The following is a 22,442-nucleotide window of genomic DNA, read 5'->3' as shown; positions in this document are numbered from 1 at the left end:
AGGATGGTGACACCAATAGAACTACCTGAAGGTACTGTGTGTTTAAAAAAGAAGTATACCTAAATTATGCTGAAATAGGTCTGTACTTAAGTTACGTTATTTTGGAACCAATAATTTGTACTTAATTGCTACTTATTTGTAATTAAAATGATATAAATTTGAACTAAATTCATATTAAGTATACTAGGCGTATGTTATTCTCGCCACTATTTAATATAATTCAAGTATATTTGTGTGAGCTGTCTGACTGAACATTAAAAATCTTTTAAAAATGTGATTAAAATATAGATTTAACATCACATTCATTTTGAGGAGTATATAAAAACTGGGGAAAACAAAAGCAATAAATCTCATTGCTACAAGTTTTTTTTTTAAGTTCTTTTACCGACACTAAAGTAATTTAAGTAAACTTTTTAGGTATAAATTTAACACATAAAAGTTCATTATCACAGTTTTAATTTGTCAACACAAAATTATTGTTTTGTAGCAAATTTGACTGAAGTGGAGTTTTATTGCAGAAATATCGACTCGTTTAGACTCATTTAGTTAGTTTTAGTTTTATTATAAAAAGCACAGTTTCATAAAATAATACTAAGCATATATTTTTACTAAGTACATCACCAGTATAAAATCAGCACAGCCAAATAAAGTATACTTTTTCAAAGTAGACTGAAATACAGATTAAGTAGGTAAAAATTTAAGTATAATTAGAAAAAGTATACTTGAATTATTGCGCATATAGTTCAAGTACACTATTATTATATTTAAATATACAACTTTTTTTACAAGGGTAGTGTAGATAAGGACGCAGCAGAATTTTACATTTCAGTAAAATCAAATATGTAATCTGCCAGGAATGTTGCTATTAGGCCCTTGTACTTTATTCAAACTTTTGAACTTGTCCCTTGTATCACTGCTCATGTCTGTCCATATCTAGCTTAATAGACTGATCACAGTAACCCGCATACACTCCTCTTAAACAATTATTCAAAATAGATTTTTAGTGAGTTACCGTGGCGACCCGAGTGCCGACAGTCTGCCGCAGGGTCGTGAGTAAATGTGGCCGGGGCGAGCGTGCAAGGTGAATCCAGCAGAGCGCGGGTCTGGCTCATTTGGGCCAGGTTCAGGATTGCTGAGCTTGTGCCACTGCCACGTTAGCCTCTGACCTTCTCCTCTGCTTGCTGCTCATTCAGATGCAGACACCAGCCCCGGCTCGTTCACCCAAGAGCCAGTAACAGAATCAACGAGCTGCAATCAGCTACCCTACCCGTACAGCCGTACAGCCCCAGCATCACTCCAAGCAGCTAAAGGACAGAAGCTAGCGTTAGCGCCCAGTGTGAGTTTCTAGCAGCCCACTTTCTTCTCGGCTGGTTGCCCGAGCGCCGTTTTTTAATCGGGATTTGTAGAACAATGCGAGGAGGCAATAAGCACAAAAAAGATGGAATTTAATACACTTATCTCCATTTGAGTTAGAAGAACAGATCAATGGAGAGCTTACTGGGTGTTAACGCTGTGATGGTGTTTCCGGCAGAGCGGCGTGCCGCATTTCTCATTACGATACTGCGGAGACAGCTGGAGACAAATCTTCACCAGAGAGCTTTCATTGTCTGCTATGACAAGAGTGTGTCGGAACACAGAGTCAGGCCTGTATTCAATCCGTCGCTTTTGAGATAAAGTGATGAAGAAACAAAGAGAGAGAATGGGAGATCCTTCCCACTTTATTATTAGCTTCATCTTCTCGCTTATTGAGGCAACATTACTGGTAGTCATATACTTAAGAGTAGCTACAGTCACTCACAGACCCCCTGTTGTTAGCAATATTACTCTGTGTACAGTATTCTACTTCTTACAAATGTCACTGATCCACCCACAGAGAAATGCTTAGTTTCCAAGGCTTGCTTTAAGTAGGTAAGTAACAAAACTTTTTTGTGCTTTGTACTGCAGCCTTATGTAAACTGTATCATGACGTACAGAACTTGCCTCAAGGCACAGTAGGTTTTTAAGCCCTACCTGATTCACTGTGAAAACCAGTGGCTGTATATAAGCATGGACACTGTGATTCCATCTCCTTCTGTCCTGTAGAAATTAAGCAAAAAAAATCATCATGTCAAATTTGCAACCATAGTCAGGATAGACATTTCTTCTCATACGTTAAACCTGCCCCTTTCTAACAGGCCAGACATATTAGACTGCTTTATATTAAACATTGTGTTTTGAGCACTCCATTATCTGGCCACAGCTTCAAATCACAAATTCATATTTCTGAATCCAGTTTGAATTCATGTATCTGGATTTTTAGTCAGAAATGTGTGCATTAGATTTTTTTTACATTTTAAAGTGGTAAGTTGTTAATAGCCTGCATATACTTCACTTCCTATAACATACACTCCCTACAACATAAGCTTCCTATAACATACACTTCCTGCCTGTTGTTGACAGAGTATGGTTAAGGATCTGTGAAGAGGAACTCTATTGCTGTTTTAATCCTCTTAAACTGCTCTCTTGATCTGCCCTCTTTTTTCTTAGCCACAGATTAAAGCCAGGATAACTCTTCCATGTAGTTCCACACACATGTGAAATCTCAGGTCAGGTCAGGGCAAAAAAAGAAAACAAAATATAAGAGACCACTTCAGTTTCTGAATCACTTTCTCTGATTTTGCTATTTATAGGTCTATGTTTGAGTAAACTGATAGAATAAACATTTTTATTCTAAATAGACAACATTTCTCTCAAATTCCAAATAAAAATATTGTCATTTAAAGCATTTATTTGCAGAAAATGAGAAATGGCTGAAATAACACATAAAAGATGCAGAGCTTTCAGACCCTTTAAATAATGTAAAGAAAACAAGTTCATATTCATTAAGAGTTTAGAAATCAATATTTTGTGGAATAACCCTGTTTTTTAATCACAGTTTTCATGCATCTTGGCATGTTTTCCTCCACCAGTCTTACACACTGCTTTTGGATAACTTTATGCCACTCCTGGTGCAAAAATTCTAGCAGTTCAGCTTGGTTTGATGGCTTGTAATCATCCGTCTTCCTCTTAATCAAACTCTCATTTTAAGTGGTCTCTTATTTTTTTCCAGAGCTGTATATATGCCATTTTATTTATAATTTTATCCCTTTTCTCCCCAATTTGGAAGGCTGATTACCCAACAAACTCATTAGGACTCCCCCTATCACTACTAGTTCCCCCAACACAAGGAGGGTGAAGACTAGCACATGCCTCCTCCGATACATGTAAAGTCAGCATCATCGCTGGGTAGCCTGTATGCTCAGAGGAAAGCACAGCGACTCTGATCTGATACCTTAGTGATGCTGACCAGCATCACTTTGGGAGTAATAAAGGAAGACAGAACCATCTATGCACTTAGAGAGGGCATGGCCAGTTGTGCTCTCTCGTACTTCAGCAGCTGATGACAAGCATCATGATCTGGGAGTAGAGCCGTCTTCTATTTTTTTAACAGGAAAAAATATAAACATAAATTTGTCAGTCTTGCTTTGCTGTTGTTCTGATGAAAGAAATAAACCTATTACTGCTCACTAATCTGAATTATGTTCTAAATGAGCAACAAAAAAACACAGTGCATCCAAATAAATTTAAATTCTATTAAATTAATTTAAAAACAGAATAATTAAAGCATATCAAGTCATAATTACGACCAAACAATCGAACAGTAGGTGGTACAAAATTTAAATACAAAATATCCATTTTGTTTTTGTACGTTGCAGGAAGAAGATATTTTAGACCTGCTGGAGCAGTGCGAGCTGGACGACGAGAAGCTGATGGGCAAGACGTCCAGACAGCGGGGGCCAAAGGTAAGCCTCGCCGTCTGCAGCCTCAGCAGCACACACCTAGCTAATGGCCAGCTTGAGGGGCAGGGATTACCTTCTCAGCCACATTAAGCCCACAAGGCTAACGATCCTTCTTACACAATTGGCTTCGGTTGAAATTAATTTGCGCCTGTCACTTTCCACTACGCTGAGTGATTTTTTTTACTTTTTTTTTCTTTTTTTTTTTTTACCTTTCTCAGCGACCTTTAGACGCACAGCGTTCTGAGTGCTCTGATGGATAGACAGACTCCCAGGAGTGCATTATGGGCCATCTGGAGAAATCAGACAGGGCAGAAACGAAGCAATTTAAATACTGCAACGATTGGAAAGCAGCGCGATTTAAATAGAGGGAGATGTGTGTTTTTTTATTTTTTGTCTCCGTCTTTTTTTGTCTAATTGATTTGTTTAAACCTGCTCTTCCTAATCGTTAATTTTGGGCGAGAGAAGGCGAGCTAAATTAGCTGCTGAATAACTGATGCAAATGCTTTATTAATGCTAACAGTGCGCTCCTTCCTGAGCGTAGTGGCAGGCATTCAGTTCAATTAACCTTTTTTTTCTCTCTCTCTTTCTCTCTCTCTCTCTCTCTCTCTCTCTCTCTCTCTTTCTCTTTCTCTCTCTACCCAATCCTTTTTTTCCTGTTTGATTATTTATTTTTTTAAGGAAAATGATAAATTTGTGCTTCCGAGTGTGTGGCAGTGAAAGGCACTATCCGCGCAGAGTTACTTTAGGACTGTATTAACATGTCTCTGTCGTGACATTAATCATAGCCGAGTCAACACTGCGCTTGTCAGAGATGCGCACACACACACAATCTTAACTTCCACCCCTTCCCCTCCCCTCCTCTCCCCTCCCTCCCCCTTCTCCTTCTCCCCCTTTACACGGCCCCTGTGTGTCACCTTTAGCTAGTGCCGATGACAAACGCTAATTGGAGTCGGGCTGAAGGCTGTATCAACCCAGGCACTGACATGGTCTAACATCATCTTTTCCCCCTCGGACATATTATCGGCATGCCTGTCTGTCTGTCTGTAGGCCTTGTCCTCCATGCCTGAGAGCGCCCAGGTGCCCAGGAGGCAGCGCGACTACGAGGACACCTCGGGCAGCTGCGCCGGAAGCAGCACTTCGGGGTCGGACGCCGACGAAGAAGAGGAGAGCGCCAACGACCTCCAGGAGAAGAAGGTCTCTCTGGAGGTCGGCGAGAACAAGCAGAAGTCCTCGGAGCGCTCCAGTAAGTCTTCCCCGAGTCCTCCTCAAGTCTTCTCTTCGGGCCTGGGAAGGAAATACAGTGCAGTGGCTTTTAAATGTATTTGGCCCAACATTCAATATGTTCTATTGAGATTTTAAGTGAAAAAACTAACACAAAGTAGCACATAATCGTGAAGTGGAATCAAAATGATACATGAGTTTACAAATTTTAAACAAAAAAATAAAAAATAAAGTATTCAGCCTCCCTATATCAATACCTATTAGAGCCACCTTTCGCTACAATTACAGCTTTTTAAGTCTTTTTGTGGTATGGCTGTACCAGTTTTATAGAATATATGCATATAAAGACTTTTTTTAAAGATTTTTGGCCATTCTTCTTTGCAAAATAGCTCAAGCTCGGTTGGATGGAGAGGGTCTGTGAACATCGTGTTACTACAGATGCCCATTGGTGTTTAGGTCAGGACTTTGACTGGGCCATTATAACACATGAATATTCTTCCACTTTGCCTGTATGTTGAGGCTCATTGTCTTGCTGGAAGGTGAATCTCTGCCCCAGTCTCAAGTCTTTTGCAGCCTCCAACAGGTTTTCTTTTAGCATTGCCCTGTATTTAGCGCCATCCATCTTCCCATCAACTCTGACTAGAGAGCATGCTCACAGGATGAGGCTGCCACCACCATGTTTCACAGTGAGGATGGTGTTTTTACGGAGATGAGCAGTGTTACTTTTATGTCAAACATGCAGCATTGCATTTAGGGCAAAAAGTTTACCACAGCGTGTCACAAACTTTGAAAACCATGTATCATTTTATTTCATTTCACAATTATGTGCGTAAAGGCGTTTCTTTTGTTTCAAGTTTTTTGGCTCCAGTTCAATCAGTGTACTTTGATGCTGACTGTCAAATTATATTGATTTTTCTGATTTTTGTGTTCATGTGAATATACAGCTCTGAAAAAAATTAAGAGAACATTTCAGTTTCTAAATCTGTTTATTTTTTGCCATTTTTTAGGTATGTGTTTGAGTAAAACTACGGACAACATTCCTCCCAAATTCCAAAAAAATATATTGTCATTTAGAGCATTTATTTGCAGAAAATGAGAAATTGTCAAATTAACAAAAAAGAGCTTGCAGAACTGCAAAAAAAAATAAGTTCATATTCATATTGAACTTATTCAAACTGAAATTGGAAAAATAAATTGGATAAAGTTTTAGGAGTTTAGAAATCAATATTTGATGGAATAACCACAGTTTCATGCATCTTGGCATGTTCTCCTCCACCAGTCTTACACGCTGCTTTTGGATAAGTTTATGCCTTTACTCCTGGTGCAAAAATGTAAGCAGTTCAGCTTGGTTTGATGGCTTGTGATCATCAATCCTTCTCTTGATTATATTCCAAAAACCTTTTTACATTTTTCATTTTTTAGTGGTCTCTAATTTTTTTCCAGACCTGTATAATACAACACCATAACTTATGTAGGACTCGCTGTTAATTAAACTTAGTAAACGAGAAGTGTGCTGAAGTCTTTAATCGTGACATGTGATGCTACAGATAAAAACATTTTGTTTTTAAAATTCCTACTCACAAATTTGCATGCTCTGGATATGAATTTATTTGTAAAATCCGGGGAAATGTTTTGTACTCAGTGGGGGCTGGTTATGATCGTGGCTGTGCCTCTGGATTGTACCTCTGTTTCCTCCTTTCTTTTCTATCACAGTCCTGAATCAGAGATCTGTCCCCTGATGTTTTCCTGATGACTGCAAGAGGTCCTTAATTACTTAAGCAAACTTCTGCCATTGTCACACACGCTCATAATGCTCATAAGTCGCAGACTTTCTGTAGGTGCAATTGTGCAGTCCGGTGGCGTCAGACGCCCAGCTAAACCTTAAATTACAGATGTAAATCTAGCGTAATGCGTTTGTTTACCTAATTAATACATGAAACGGGCAAAATCCATCTTTTTTAATTAGGGTCACAGGATCTGATGGCGCAGTGCAGTGGCTCTTAATTTGACTGGCCAGCGGTGGCGGGTGATAGCTTGAGAGCTCTCTGGGCTCCCATACACAGTAGCCTTAATGAGCTTTTTTGATGTGTTTCAGTCCACTAGTCTAAAAGGAGAGTGTGGTCTCGGGCTGGGCGAAGTGCAGTTCAGGCAGATCTTCAGGGAAGGGCTTTTGGCTTACCTTGAAAACTGGACAAAACAAACTCTTTCAAAAAAATCTGTGACTTTTTCAACTTTACTAGAAAGCTTTTAAAACTTCATTCCTTGGAGTCAACAACCAATAACAGCACACACAACACTACTTTACACACTAAAGTTCTCTCTTTTTCTCTCTTTTTTACCTTTTCTCTTTCTATAACTTACTTTTTCTTTCACTTTCTCTTACTTTCCTTTTCTCTTAATTCTTTCTCTCTTTTTTCTCTTATTGCTCTATATACTTCTATCTTATTTCTCTTTTTTCTCTTTATCTCTGCTTTCTTTTTTATTTTAATTTCTCTTATATATTTTCCTTCTTTTTATATTATTGCCTATATTGTCTTTCTTTTCATTTTTCAGTAATTTTCTTTGAACTGTTATTTCTGTTGCTGACTGTTTGTAGTAGCACTGGCACTGGCAGCAAAACAGACACAGAGCATGATGCTACCCTCACCATGTTTAACAGTTGCTGCACTGTTCTTAGTGAGCTTTGTGAGCTTATGAGTTTGATGTTGTTGGAGTTCATGTAGCTTCCATATATGGAACATGGTGTACGGACATGTATATTGTTTCTTTATCTGTTGCCTTTTTCTTTCTTTTCTTTTTCCTCTTTTCTCTATCTTTCTCTCATTTTTCTTTATGTTCTTTCTTGTTCTTTTCCTGTCTCTCCCAACCATTATCATTGTCTCTCAACAAGTTTCTCTAACTCACACTATCCATTTACAGTAGACAACTATTATTTTTTTCTCTCTACATTGTAATCGTTATTGTTTCTCTCACTGCCTGCATCTCTCTCTCTCTCTCTATCTCTCTCTCTCTCTTTTTTCTGTCTGTATTCACATATCACTCACTTTCTCAAGTGGTTGCTCTTGCTATTACATCCTCTTCATTTTCTCATTCTTTTTCCTCGCTTATTTCTCCCCTTTCTTTATCTCTCTTTCTGCATTTCTCTGTTTCTCTCTGTTATTTTCCGTCTTCCCTTCACAGTTTCATCTTTCTCTTTCTATAGCTCTTCCTTCAACTATCCAACAGTTATAGTTCTGTCTTTTTATCATACTCTCTTTTTATCTACTCTCCTTTATTATCTCAATTCATCTGTCTCTTATTCACTCTGTCTTCTACAGTATATCTGTAACTTTCTCTCTCTCTCTCTTTAGCCATTGCTTTTTCTTTTTGTCTCTCTTTTTTAATCATCATTTTATTCTAGCTCTCTATCTCTGTTTATCTCATTCTCTCGCTCTTTCTCACTCATTATCTCTATTCATTGCTTTTGCACTTGTTTTCCTTGCTCACTTCATCTCTTTCTTGCTATCTACTATCTATTCATGTATTAGTCTCTCTACCTTTGTCTTTCTCACTGTCACAATCTCTTGTTTCTCTCTGTTTTCCCTGTTTCTCTAACTTTCTCAATTTCTGTAACTTTTATCTTACTCTCTCCCTTTTATGCTCTCTCCATCCATCTATATCTCTTTCTCTCTCTCTCTCTTTCTCTCTCCCCCTGGGTCTCACAGGTCGTGCTCTGGTCTCGTGTGTCAGACTGTATTAAAGTTTCACACAGTCAGAGTGGAACTGCTTATAGATTCTTTTTTTTTTTGCTTGAACAAGCGGCCGACCCTTCAGTTTTTCCATTAGCTCCAGAATGAAGGACAAAGCAGTGATTTGGCTGAGGTTTGACGGGTGAGCGAATAAGGGGTGTGAGTCGTGCTGGAGTGACTTTGACCCTCACCCCTCCCTCGCTCCCCCCTCAATGCCCATCTGGGGGTGGCCTTAGCTAAGCCCCTATAATGCGTGTGACTTGGCAACTTCCATCTCTCAAGATTCGCAGGCGGAGCGGCGAGGCCTGCTGGCCGGCAGACAAGCTGGAGGTCGTTCAACGCTTCAGCGTGCGCCGGGTTTGTGTGTGTGGGCAAGAGCAGCCGCCGCCACCGCCGCTGCTGCTGCCACTGCTCTAATCCGGAGCTGCAGAGCCACCGGCAGCCCGGGCCAGTAAGAGAGAGCGACACATGCTTTTGTGATTAATGAAAGCCACAGTCGATGCTCTTTGTCAGTTTCTCGGAGAAGGGGATTTCTGATGCCACACTTCATTTGCGCGGCAATCCAGACCTCTCCGAGTGTACACGTCTGCGTCTGAGAGCACAGTCATCCTCTCTGAGCTTAATTATTTAGGTCAAATGCTTTATTGCTGCGTCGGATGGCGCGGTGGATAACACCAGTGCCCCGCAGAAGATCAAAGGTTCAATCAAGCAGGAATGCCGCTGCTAAATCTTTGGCAAGATTTAGGAAGGCACAGTTGTAGTTTATTGGAACAATGAGCACATGTGGGCAGCATGGATGCCTTGCATATCCTGCAGTCATTTGAAGTACTGTGAAATAAATGCTCCTTGTCTGCAAGATACCAATAATACCAGTAGAATACCAGTATAATCGGTAGGAAAGAACACCATGCTATGCTGTGATGTCAGCAAAAGACTCAACAGATCTTGGCAATGACCAGATTTTGCCCTCCGTTATAATATTCACTATATTCCAAAAAGTATTTGCTCACCCAGTCAAATCATGAACTTTTAAGTTCAAGTCACTTCCATGGCCACAGGTAGATAAAACCAAGTACCTAGGCATGCTGACTGCTTCTACTAACACTAGTGAAAGAATTGGTTGATGAATTTCAGCGCTGTACCGTGATATGATTCCACCTGTGCAACAGGTCCAGTCATGAAATTTCCTCCCTATTAAAAATATTCCACAGTCAACTGTCAGTGGTTTTAAAGTGGAAGCAACTAGGAACAAAAGCAATGTAAAATGACAGTGCAGGGTCAGTAGGCAAAAGTCCAGACACTATAGACCTCCAAACTTCATGTGACCTTCAGATTAGCTCAAGAACAGTAGAGCACAGAGAGCTTTATCACCAAACGCAATGCAGCCAAAAATATAGTTTTGGCAATGTAGTGTAAAAAAGACAAGACAAGTCAAGACAAGACAATACAACCATATAAAACTCATACTTGTGCAGGGCACAGATTTGGCCTCCTAACTTGATCTGTGTACTGAACACACACATATACACTAGTGAGCACACATTCAGAAGACACACAGACAGTGATGTTGTGAACATGGCTATATTAAAAGGGAAGACACTGGTGTGAACAATAGACTGTGCTAAAACAATGAACATTATATGGGACATGATACTAGTTTCTGAATTTGTCCCATTACTTTTGGCATGTCAGGGTACTATATCTAAGCTTGTCTGTAATTACTGTGATACTGTGTTACTAATTTCTTGTTCTGTCCCATTACTTTTGGCATGTCAGGGTACTATAGCTAAGCTTGTCTGTAATTACTGTGATACTGTGTTACTAATTTCTTGTTCTGTCCCATTACTTTTGGCATGTCAGGGTACTATAGCTAAGCTTGTCAGTAAGTATATAAATATGCCCATTCATAATAGCAAGCATGGAAAATAGACTTATGTGATGTTATGGTGACTTTATAATATTTATCAGTTATTTATTAGTAGTGTTAGCTAGATAAAGATGTGTCTTCCTTGTGTCTTGTCCTCATTTGAGCTCTTTGGTTTGCTCACTTATTCTCACTATTTTCTTTACTATTTTTGACTGTTGTCTTATTTCCAGATTTCTGTAGCTGTTTTGCATAAACACATTGGTGTAAAAAGTGCTGGACAAAAAAATAGTCTTGGCATAGAAAGGAACTGTGAAGATCTGTAAAATGGGACACTCTGGATTCAGTGTCATTCCAGGAATCCTCTTCATTTTTATCTGTGGCTGAATTCATTCAAATCCTTACAGCAGTTTACAGTTAAGTCTTTATATAAGAGTCTGTACAGGGCTGTTGCTTCAGATAAAAGGGGCTAATCTTGTAAGCAGTTTATGAGTGATATAGAATAGTAGTGCTTTGCATGCATGACTTTTTTCTTTTTTTTAATATATATATATATATATATATATATATATATATATATATATATATATATATATATATATGTTTTTCTTTCTCAGGCCGAGTGCACTGGAAGCCTTCACCCAAGCCGGTCAGATCGAGCTCAGCGTCCTCTCCGGCTCTTTCTAGTCTCATCCGTCGCTCAGTCTCCTGCCCGCGATCCATCTCCTCGCTGACCGCCCAGTCGCCCACCAACGAGGGCAGGAGTCCGGTGCTAAAGTCCAGCGCCAATGTCGTCATGGCCCAGGCAGCAGCCTCATCTCCGCCCACGCCTACAGCCCGACCACACACGGCTCTGCGCTCACACTCTCTCAGCCGAAACAGCTCCGCCCACAGAGTGCCCCACAGCAGCAGTCTGGGCACCATTCACTCCAACATGGCAAGTGTAATGTACACATACACCCACGCAGTGGAACACGGCCAGTGCAGTATTGCTTCATGTGTGATGAATAGCATAGGGTATTCCATCTGATATGAAGGAATGATATCAGAGATGATCACGGCATATTATATTAAAGGATCGCTGTCACATGTTAATACTTTTTTATGTTTTTTCTATTAGTTTGTTCTCTCTTGATACCCATGTTTTAAATGTAAAAGAAATAGATGTAATAATTGTTTATAATTAAAAAAAAAAAAGTTATTTTAAAGGCAGCAATTGTTCTATTTTTTAAGTAGAAGATGTAAACAGGTCCACATATTGATTTTAATGGAATTACTAAGTGTTGTAGTACATAAAAAATAAGTAATAAAGTACTCAGTAGTAAACTAATAGTACACTGACATGCCAATGGTCATGGAGCAGGCACGTGTAAATTACACAAAAAGAGATCAAAAAGAGATCAAATACAGGCCAGCATGCTCATGACAAGTCAGTGTAAGTTACTGGAGGACTAATAGTGTGTGCAGAATATTGGTACATTCCATTTCAAAAATTGTGCATTCATTTAACATTCCTCAATTCAACTCAATTCTGTTTTCCACTTGATTTTCAGGAAAAAAACACAGAGGGTACTGAGTGTAATGATTGTTACCAGTCTGGCCGTAGAAAGTGACTCACATCTAGAAACAAATTAAACTATGCTTATATATGGGTACCACTTTAAAATAAGACTACCTTTAAAAAGGGTTTATAAATGGTTTACAATTAGTTTATTAATGGTTACTGATTAGGTTGTAAATGCCTTAAAATCATTAACAATCAGTTATAACACATACGTAGAAAGGGCAACAGGTCATTGTTGCCTTTCTACGTATGTGTTATAACTGTTTATTAATGGGATTAAATGGGATTTTAATCCCATTAATTTTATTAAATGGGATTAGGCCTTTTGGGCCTGTTTGTCCCAATACATTTGTCCTGTTATTGATTGATAAGTAGTAAATTGTGCTAATAGAGGTGTGCCGTATCATGTCATACGCAATGATATCGCCAACATTTTTGAATATCGTGAACGATATTATACCCTGAAATATCGTGCCATATCACCCACCCCTAGTACAACTTTTTTTTGCTGTTTTTAGCAAAAGAAAAATTCACACTGTTCTTTATTTTACTTTAATTCTGGATATATTAAAATATATGGAGTGCATTATTAGTATCATGGCATTCTGGATCATTGACTTCAAATTCTTGTATTTTGAAGTATCTTGTACAGTTAGTTAGGGGTATGACATGTCATATCATATGCAATAAAATAATGTAATTTTTATTTTGTTGCAGTAGTGTATTCTTGAAATATATCTTTTTCAATGTTTTTTTATGTTTTGTCATATTGCCAAGAGCATCATTATCACAAAAATCCCATGAAATATCATGATATTATTTTAGGGCCATATTACCCACCCCTAAGTGCTTACTTGCATACAACTTGTATTATAATATATGTTAAGCTTTGTAATTACACAACATTCACCTTTCTTTTACACACGCTCAACTTTTATTTACTTCCCTTCAAACACACACACTCACACACACACACAGACATCAACTCACACTATCTGTTCCTAATGCTAATCTGACTAGCCCCCAAACTCCTCTCCTAACGCGCTCGTTCCGCTGGGGGTTAAGATGTCCCACAGTCAGAGCAGCACTAGCACTTTCACACTCCGTCTAACACCCTGACAGTTGTGACACGCTGAGCCAACCTCCAGTCACCTGGGCTCATCTTGCGCAGCGGAGTCACTCGGGGCCCAGCCGGCTCCGGGGGCCACCGCTGAGCGATGGCCGCTCCCCGCTGCAGCCGTGGGCGTGCAGCTCTAATTGTGGAGGCCTCTTCCTCTTCTTCCAGCCAGGCGGGCCTGCAGAGAGCATGAGTGTGGAAAAGCTGATGACGGAAGGGAAAAGACAGCACTCGCTAATTCATCTTCATTGCTTTGTTGTGTTGTGTGTGTGCGTGTTTGTGGTTGTTTGTGTGTGTCTGTGTGTGTGTGTGTTTGCATGCTGCAGGGAGAGTCCCTGCTGAACGTGAGGACGAAGGAGCAGGAGGCGGAGCTGACGCGGCAGACGCTGGCCGCGCTCGGGGAGATGCGAATCCGATTCCCAGGGAAGAGCGAGGAGGAAGCGGAGGCCGTACTGAACGAGGTGGGTTAGTGCAACACTCTGAGCGAGGCGAGTTCAGCTGCTTTCACACTGAACGTAGTATGCGCTGTATTTGCCGTTAAAATCTGCGCAAACTGTGCAAAGGAGCGAGAGAGGGTCGGCATATATGTACTGGTCCTGCTATATAGAGACAGCACATTAGCCGCTTCACGACTGACTATGCAAAAGTTAAAATCATTGGAACTGGCACAGTTTATCACAAAAGTGATTACACCCCTCACATTTCTGCAAATATTTAAGTATATCCTTTCATGGGACAACACTGATAAAATGGCAATTTCACACAGTGAAAAGTAGTCTATGTGCAGCTTATATAACAGTGTAAATTTATTCTTCCCTCAAAATAATTATAATAATGTACAGCCATTAGTGTCCAAATCACCAGCAAAAAAAGGGAGTGCACCCCTAAGAGACTACACCCAAATTGAGTACTGGTTGTCATTTTCCCTACAAAATATCATGTGACTCGTTAGAGTTAATAAGTCTTAGGTGTGCATAGGGAGCAGGTGTGTTCAAATTTGTAGTGCAGCTCCAACTCACTCTCTCATACCGGTCACTGAAAGTTCCAACATGGCACCTCATGGCAAAAAACTCTCAGAGGATCGAACACGAAAGACGAATTTTGTATGTTAAAAATTTTACATTCTCACTAATATGTGAAAAGAATGAATTTCTCTGAATTGCAATGAATTAAATTCCACTTCCTTTTATTCCAATTGAAATTCTGTTTAACATCCTGTAGAGTGGATTCAATTTAAATTCAAAATAATTCATTGAATTGAATTAAATTTTGAAATTCTGAATTTTGCACAACTGATGAATTATTTAATACTGATGGGTTTCTATCCTTTGTTTTATCATTTTATTTAATGTTTAAAATGGCTTTTTATGGGATGTTCAGGCTACTCACATTGCTTTGTCTACTGCATGTAAAGCTAGAGAAGATCTAGTCATTATAACTACCTTCTGTAGGCAATTCACAGCAGTAGATGCACAGTGAATAAAACAGTTTATACTGCTGTATATATCCCACAAAACAGTCAGAAAAAGCAGGAAGTGTTTACACAAAATGATAAAAACTTCGGTTAAAGGCAAAATGAAATTAAAAACACATTTGGGCACAGAATTTGACCAATTTGACCAATTTTACACACTTCTTTGGGGCAGGTATCGATGTTTGCCTTTTATTTTAATAAGTGACACAATCAACATCCCAAAGCAGCCAGCAGAGGAGGCGATTCCATTCGATGTCACTTTGCTGTAGCATGAATCTCTCTTTACATTCCTCTGGATTTGGCGCTAAAGTGGAGGAGGTGATATTGGGGCCTGCTTCTCCCCCAGGCTCTCCGCTCCGCACCCCCCCCGGCTGGCTCTCTGCCTGCTCCCCTCGCTCCCTGTGCTCATTTGTGGAGGACGGTGCCCGTACTGTTAGTTCTGTCTCTTGTCGTACGTGGCGTCATTAGCCGTCCACCTGTATGGTTAATGAGAGCTATTAGCTGTTGCGGCGGAAACACAGCTGGGCAGCAGCACCTGTTTGAGACCCTTTCCAATATCCTGTTATTACACTGGCGGTTCAAAAGGGAGACATTTAACCAAAACCCTCCACTTTGCGCATTTTTTACAGTGCATCTCACGTAACGAGGAAACCAAGAAGAAAAAAAAAAGAATTCAGAACTCAGTTTATATCATTTTAGAATGTAAAAATTAAACTTGTTAAACACTGTTTAGCACAGTGGCACATAAAAAAAATAATAGTGAGATTAAGTAGTTGTAGTAAAAGAAATAGCACCCTGATATGCCAAAAATCATAGGACAGTTGTTTGTTAATTGACAATGAAGTGAAACACAGGGGGACAACATGTTGCGAGGTGTTATCTTGTGAAAATGTGGAACAAGAAAAAAAAAAGTGAAGAAAGAAGAAAAGGGTGCCCAAATAATGGATTTCTTTCTCTTAAATTAAACACTATTAAATTTCAGCTTTTTCATGTGGATTTTTATTTTATTTATTTTATTTATTTGTTTACACTCTCTTTACACCACCATTTCTAAAAAGTGAGATGTACAGTTAAGTTAGCAATTAATAATTTTTATATAAAATGTAAATTTTACTACATTAACAAATAAGTAATATTCTTTTTTAATAGTAAAAAAAACAATAATAGTAAAGTGAATGTCTCGTAGACATGCCAAAAGCCACGGGACAGCTGAATGTAAAGAGATCATGAAATGATTAAGTATTACCTCAGGGGACTGCATGGTATTACCCACCTCTATATTAGTTGTGAGGTGTTATCTTGTGAAGGAGGGAGACATTTAATTTAATAAAAATCTCCCACATTTTTACATTGCATTTCATTTAAGAAGATAAACCAAGAAAGAAAAAAAAGTGGAGAAGGAAAAAGAAAGCCAAATCTGAAACGAATGTAACTCAAGTGAGGTTCACAATTCCTGCAATTCAACCAAATTACTGCAAAAAAGGTAATGCCCATTAATTACACTGACAAAACTCCATTACACTCACAAATGGCACAACTCAAATGTATGTGGAGTTTGATCATTTATATATCCATGTGCATCCAGCCTCCTGATTGGTATGGAGCAGCTGTGAGTCTAAATTCATTATTAATGATTTATCCAAGAAATTGAATTTAATGATTACGAGCGTATCGGTGCCCGAATGCCTCGCCGTCGTCCTTCATTCTAAACATGTCCGCGCTTCGTTTCCTCCGTGTGGCAACGAGTCAGAGACGCGCTTTGATTTGCAAGGTGGCTGTAGAACGTAAAAGGAATATCAGCCGAGAGACGCAGGTACACCGCGTGCCGGTGGGAGAGCGAGAATAAGGAGATAGATTACCTTCTCGGGATCAGAATTTTTTATTTATAATAATCTCAATGAATTCAAACTTTCAGATCGATCTGTGAGCTATTTAAAAATGTATTGAGGAGGCCAGTGAAGTGAGTGCATCCACTGTTTTAATTCAAGGTCCTTCATTCCAGAGCTCTCGCTTCAGCGAGAGCGACGTAGAAGAACACTACTCTGCTATTGTCTTACATTCCCTTTTCTCTCTCTCTCTCTCTTTTTAGGGAAAGTGCTAGTTTTGGAAGGTCATTGCGCACTGTAGTCTTCTATAGTTCTGTGTGGGTGAATGCCTTTGATACACAGTCTCTCTGATTGTGTCAAGTTTCTTTTTGTTAATTCATGTTCGGCACAGCTGCATTCATTTTGATTTGCATTGCATCAAGTGCTTGAAATTATGTACAAACAACTCTGCTGGAAAACAGAAAGCATGCATATTGATTGTGCTCTAAATGCTGTAAATACAACAGTTTAATATTTAGCTTTAAATGAACACTATGTGTGCTGTCTGCCTCCTACAGATTTTGAACAACTGGAAATACCATAAACCAAAAGTGGCTTCTTACTGGCTGGTGAAGTTGGACGCCACCAAACAAAGAAAGGTGAGGTATCCTACAAACATTTGCATATTAGACTAACCAAGGTTATAATAGTTTGGCATTTTTCATTATAGTCTAATTTTATTTCATTTTTACTTGTTCTTTTTTAATTCAGTTTTTAAAGTGGGTTTGCTAGTGTTTATTAGTTTTCATTTGTTTATTAGTGCTTAATTTTAATTTTAGTATTAGTTTTTACTAATTCTAGTATTAGTTTATTGTTTTTTTAATACTTTGGGTTATTTTTGAGGTGCAGGATATAAAAAGGTGTTATGTTATAAAACTCAACAAAAGAAATCTTTAAAAAAAATATTCAGTTACTGTGAAACAAACAACTGTTACAGTTCACAAACTAGCAGCTTTAAGTGCAAAATATATGTAATACTAATACTAAAATAGCCAAAAAGACACACATGAATATAAAGCCTGGTACCACTTTAAAATAAGACTACCTTTATAAAGGGTTTATACATGGTTTACAGCTAGTTTATAAGGGTTACTAATTATGTTGTAAATGCCTTAAAAATCATTAATAATCAGTTATAACTCATATGTAGAAAGGGCAACAATATAGATGGCTGTGGGTTCACTATTTGGCAAACAGGTCGTTGATGCCCTTTCTACGTATGTGTTATTAATGATATTTAATTATTTATTTAGATTATTAATGATTTTTAAGGCATTTACAACCTAATTAGTAACAATTAATAGACAATAATAGATAATTGTAAACCATTTATAAACCCTTTATCAAGGTAGTCTTATTTTAAGGTGGTACCCAAAACACACATCACATCAGAGACATTTACTTTTTTTACATAATTTAAAAACTGTAATTGACATGTTCCACAGTGTAAAAGTGTCATCACAAGGATCTGACCAATAGAAACACACTAAATGTCTTGTAGTAAACACTTTTTACATGGTTTAACCTCTTTTTTGCATGACTACTACACAATGTTAAATTGAGCAATGTAGCATTTGAATGTAATTTACACTAAAGCAAAATATATTCTTTTAAAACAGAAGCAGTAATAATTCTGAGCAATATTTTTTTTTCTGGTGGCCACGTCACAAGGCTGTATGTACTTCACACGTCATATTCACAGCAACTTAAGAAGGATCTTTGGCATCGTTGGCTGGTTACCTAGGCAACCGTGCCAGTGGGGATCACACAACAACACACACACACACACACACACACACACACAAAAATATAGTACTCTTCCCAATCTCGCTGCATTTACACATTTTCACCAGAGAGGTCTCTAAATCTCCAAATTACCAAAACCTGTGGACTTTCACTTTAAAAAAATGACATCTTAACTTTGTTAAGTAAGTCCTGTTAAATATGATATCAACATCTAATACTAATTAACCTTTTTAACTCTGGATTTTTCTGGCATTTTCAGATTAGCAAACTGCACTGCTTTCCATATAATTACTGAATATTATCCTTAGGATGTAATAAATGTCACCTGGTTTAAGAGGTTAATGAACAGATTTTCATGTAATTGCCAAGAAGTAGACTTTTATATAAAGTGTAGAAATGTAGTGTAAATTGAGATGATCCTGCAGGATGAAGTTGGACAAATGACTTTTCCTATTTCTCTCTACTAATTACTGTGGAATATTGAGTGCTCTTTCTTCTTTTCTAAGTGTGGGTGGACTGAAACCTGAATTTGGGGTGCATACTTGCTAGTTTCTAATGTATAATAAATTATATCATCCGTCTTACATCATAGTTCTGACATGTCAGGAAAGCCTGGCTCCTTCTACATAATTTGGGAAGCTAATGAATTTTTTATACACAGCTGCAAAATGATTATTATTATTTTTATTTAAATTACATATTTTTCCCTGTTTGTCCTAATTTACATGTACAATCTAACACTAAGTTCCCAGCAACAAATTAGCAATGAGAAAAATACAATTGACATATGTTACAGACTATAAGGCTCACCGTATTATAAGACGCACTATCAATGAAGGTCTATTTTCTTGTCTATTTTCATACATAAGGCGCACAAAATTATAAGCCGCTTAGGTAAACAAAACTGTAATTCTTAAAACATCTTAAAATGTTAATTTACACAAATTTCTCTCCTGAAAACAATTTATTTGGGTGAGTAAAGCGCTTCCTTTTATTTACAGTAAACTTAGATTTCCAGTATTTTCAACATATTTTCAGCCCTAGCCGTGGTTAGCAGCAGCATTAGCTTTGGTTAGCAGCAGTGTTAGCTGCGGTTAGCAGCTGCTAGGTGAGGTTAGCAGCGATTAACACTAGTAAATGCCTCCCGACAGTGCTACACTGAGGAACCCTGTAAGCTAGGGTGCCATCAACTGCCAGTTTGTCCCACAGAGCTTGTTTTAACATGGTAAACACGCAGCTTACAGTCTGATATACTATAAAAAGCTGTGGTTAGCGGCTAATGCTAATACTGCTCCACCGAAACTCCTTTATAAAGCTGTACTTCAGCGGAGTGGCTTGACTGCTGCTTACAACCTGACTGGTAGAATTCATACATAAGGTGCATTGGATTATAAGGTATACTGTCAATTTTTGGGAAGATTTTAAGTGCACCTTATAGTGAAGAAATACTACGGTATATAGTAAACAAAAAATATCATTGTGGTATCAGATGTATGTGACATGAAGACAAAGAAATTAAATTAAAACAAAGCGCATTCATGTTTTAAACCAGATAAGCTACGTCATTTCTAAATCTTCTGTAATAAAAAAAACTGAAATAAATTCTAAGGAGCTTTAAAATCTTTCAGATAACAGTGTGAGGTTCAGTGTGTTAGAGGTTTAGGGAAACTATGAGGGGCTAGATGATTTAGTGCTTTTAAAAATCAAAAAAGAGAATAAATATGTAATATGTGTGAATTTCTCTGCTGTTTCGTACAGTAGTTTCGTACATCACTGATTGGTGACTGCTGCTGTAGCTTTAGTTTTTAAGTCGTGTATATTAGAGCATCAGCTCTTGCCTTAGCTTGTAGTGTCATTGAGCAGGCTTTATAAAAGCTTAAAATGCAGGATTTGTGACACTAGTTTACTCCTCTTGTTTGTTGTGCCAACAGCTTGAAAATAACGCTGCTTTAGCCGTGGGTTTTTCAAGAGTTCGGTTTGTGGTAGAACTCGTGGAATCCTCGAAATGTGTTTCAGATGCTTGTGGCGGCACGTTTTTGAAAGGCACCGCATTCTTTTTTTTGAGCTTCTTGTTTTGTGCACAATATGCCACGGATAATAAACCCACAATGACTTACACAACTGGGCGTAAGACTGAAAAAGCCAGAGATGCCTTTGCCATTGGCAGAGGAGGTCGGCTTAGCAAGTTTGGCACAGAGTACAAGAGAATTGTTCACTCAGTAGCCTGCTGCGCCTTTCGCTAGAATTGGGTCTCAGGTACCTTCTCTGTGGAATCTGTACTGCGGGATCAGCATGGCAGTGGTATAATGAAGCTCCGCTGACTGCAGGCATTGTCATGTCCCACAAGCTGATTATCAGCTGAAGCTTGAGGAATCATTCTGAGAAGAGTTTGTGCCATCCCACACAAGGCCATTAAATCTGCCGCATCACATGACAGTCAGTCACCAATCAGCTGAGAGGAAGGACTCCAAGGCTCAAGCTCAAGCCACTAGCTGGAAAAGAGGTGCTAGGGTCCTTCAACCTGCAGGAACTTTTGACTCAATTCCTCCTGAGACTGACGTTCGCAAGCAATTACTGCTCTTCTTTCAGTTTTTCTGCTTCAATCCAGCACTTTCCTGCTTCCAAACCACCACACAGAGTCTCTGCCTCGCTTTCTCTGCGCCTTTCTCCAGTCACTACAGACCTGCTATTTTTCATTAGATCTTCATTTATGCCTGCATGGTTCAAGACCTTATTATTGTACGTTCAGAAAGAGAAAAAAAAATCTGTTAAAATGTTCTGTCACTGTCATATCCAAACCTCTTCATTCAGTTTCTTTCCTTTTTTATTTTTTGAAATTTTATATTCCAGCTACTTTTTGTATAGTGTGGATGTGGCATGATGGATGAACTGAAATAAATGGTCTAAAAATATGTGGAATAAAGCACACAATTACATGAAAATACTTGGGATGGACAGAATATTTGGCAAACAAAAATATTAGGCAGAATTCACAGAAATGTCAGTTGTTCTCATGAATAAGTGAAAATAATTTATACTTAACAGTAACTCAGTCAGTATCCAAAAGTCATATTGCAGTCATATTGTTTTCTCTCAAGTTAATACATCACAAATACATTAACTAAAATAAATAATTCAACCTCATGTATCACACTGGGTATCAGTTCATAAAAATAGTCTATTACTTTTATTTTAACTGCCTGTTTTTCATCTGAAATGTGTACCTATTACCTATCCTATTACAAACATAGCCCTAGCATTTATTTTGTTACCTAACGACTGACAGCTTTTTTGTGTACATTAAATTTAAGTGTGATTTGAAAAGCATTGCTGAGGTACTTTTTTTTTTACTAAAATTGCACTACTTAAGTACATTTATAATTGGAATAGCACTGCTGAGGTAAGTTTAACTAATCTTGCACTGTTGATTTAGCTAAATGTGAGACTATAGTAGAACTGCTGAAGTAAATTCATGATAGAGGAAAATGTGTTGTACTAATTATTTAAATGATTGTTCGAGAAGCAAGAAACATCCATTTAAGTTATGTTTTTTTAATTATTACTATGGTGAAAATATGGCAAAATTAATAAAAACCTGTGGAAAACAGTGTTCAGAATAATTTTATTCTATTTCAGTTTTGGCCAAAACGATCGTTGCAGTTCATCCCTATAAAATACACTGGAAAGTACCTGTAAGGCATTTTAAAAATACAGAATCTTTTTTCCCACTGTGGTTAAGCTGTGCCTGTTTATTCTTTGTCATCTCCTCCTTCACCACAACATTTTTCTCTTCATGTGCTCTCCATGTGAAGGTCCTGGACATTGTCCGCACCAACGTCCGCTCGGTGCTGCAGAGGATCTGGAGGGAGCCCGACGTCGACAGTTTACGTCTCTACCGCCTTTTCAGTCGTGTCTTCAATCGTCTGCTCTGGAGTCATGGTCAAGGCCTGTGGAACTGTTTCTGCAGCTCTGGGTAAGGAGCAGACATTGTATGCCTTTAAATATTGCGTAAGCACCAGTACTATTACAATATAATAAATAAAAC

The 22,442-nt window shown here is 38.3% G+C and overlaps 1 protein-coding gene across 5 annotated transcripts in view; it reads left to right on the top strand.

Moving 5' to 3' along the window:
- Positions 1 to 22,442, top strand: part of ttll7 (tubulin tyrosine ligase-like family, member 7) — a 113,076-nt gene that overhangs the window by 77,391 nt on the left and 13,243 nt on the right. For all 5 annotated transcript variants that reach the window (XM_022669748.2, XM_022669747.2, XM_022669749.2 and 2 more), the window contains exons 14-19: positions 3,735 to 3,821; positions 4,866 to 5,061; positions 11,249 to 11,568; positions 13,639 to 13,773; positions 17,170 to 17,250; positions 22,210 to 22,370. In XM_022669748.2, coding sequence (XP_022525469.2) covers positions 3,735 to 3,821; positions 4,866 to 5,061; positions 11,249 to 11,568; positions 13,639 to 13,773; positions 17,170 to 17,250; positions 22,210 to 22,370 — 980 coding nt within the window. The remainder of the gene's footprint in view (positions 1 to 3,734; positions 3,822 to 4,865; positions 5,062 to 11,248; positions 11,569 to 13,638; positions 13,774 to 17,169; positions 17,251 to 22,209; positions 22,371 to 22,442) is intronic.

The sequence above is a fragment of the Astyanax mexicanus genome, chromosome 16 (assembly GCF_023375975.1).
Source record: "Astyanax mexicanus isolate ESR-SI-001 chromosome 16, AstMex3_surface, whole genome shotgun sequence".
Classification (NCBI taxonomy): Eukaryota; Metazoa; Chordata; class Actinopteri; order Characiformes; family Acestrorhamphidae; genus Astyanax; species Astyanax mexicanus.
Note: the sequence above shows the minus strand (reverse complement) of the source record. Positions and strands in the feature narration are given on the sequence as shown.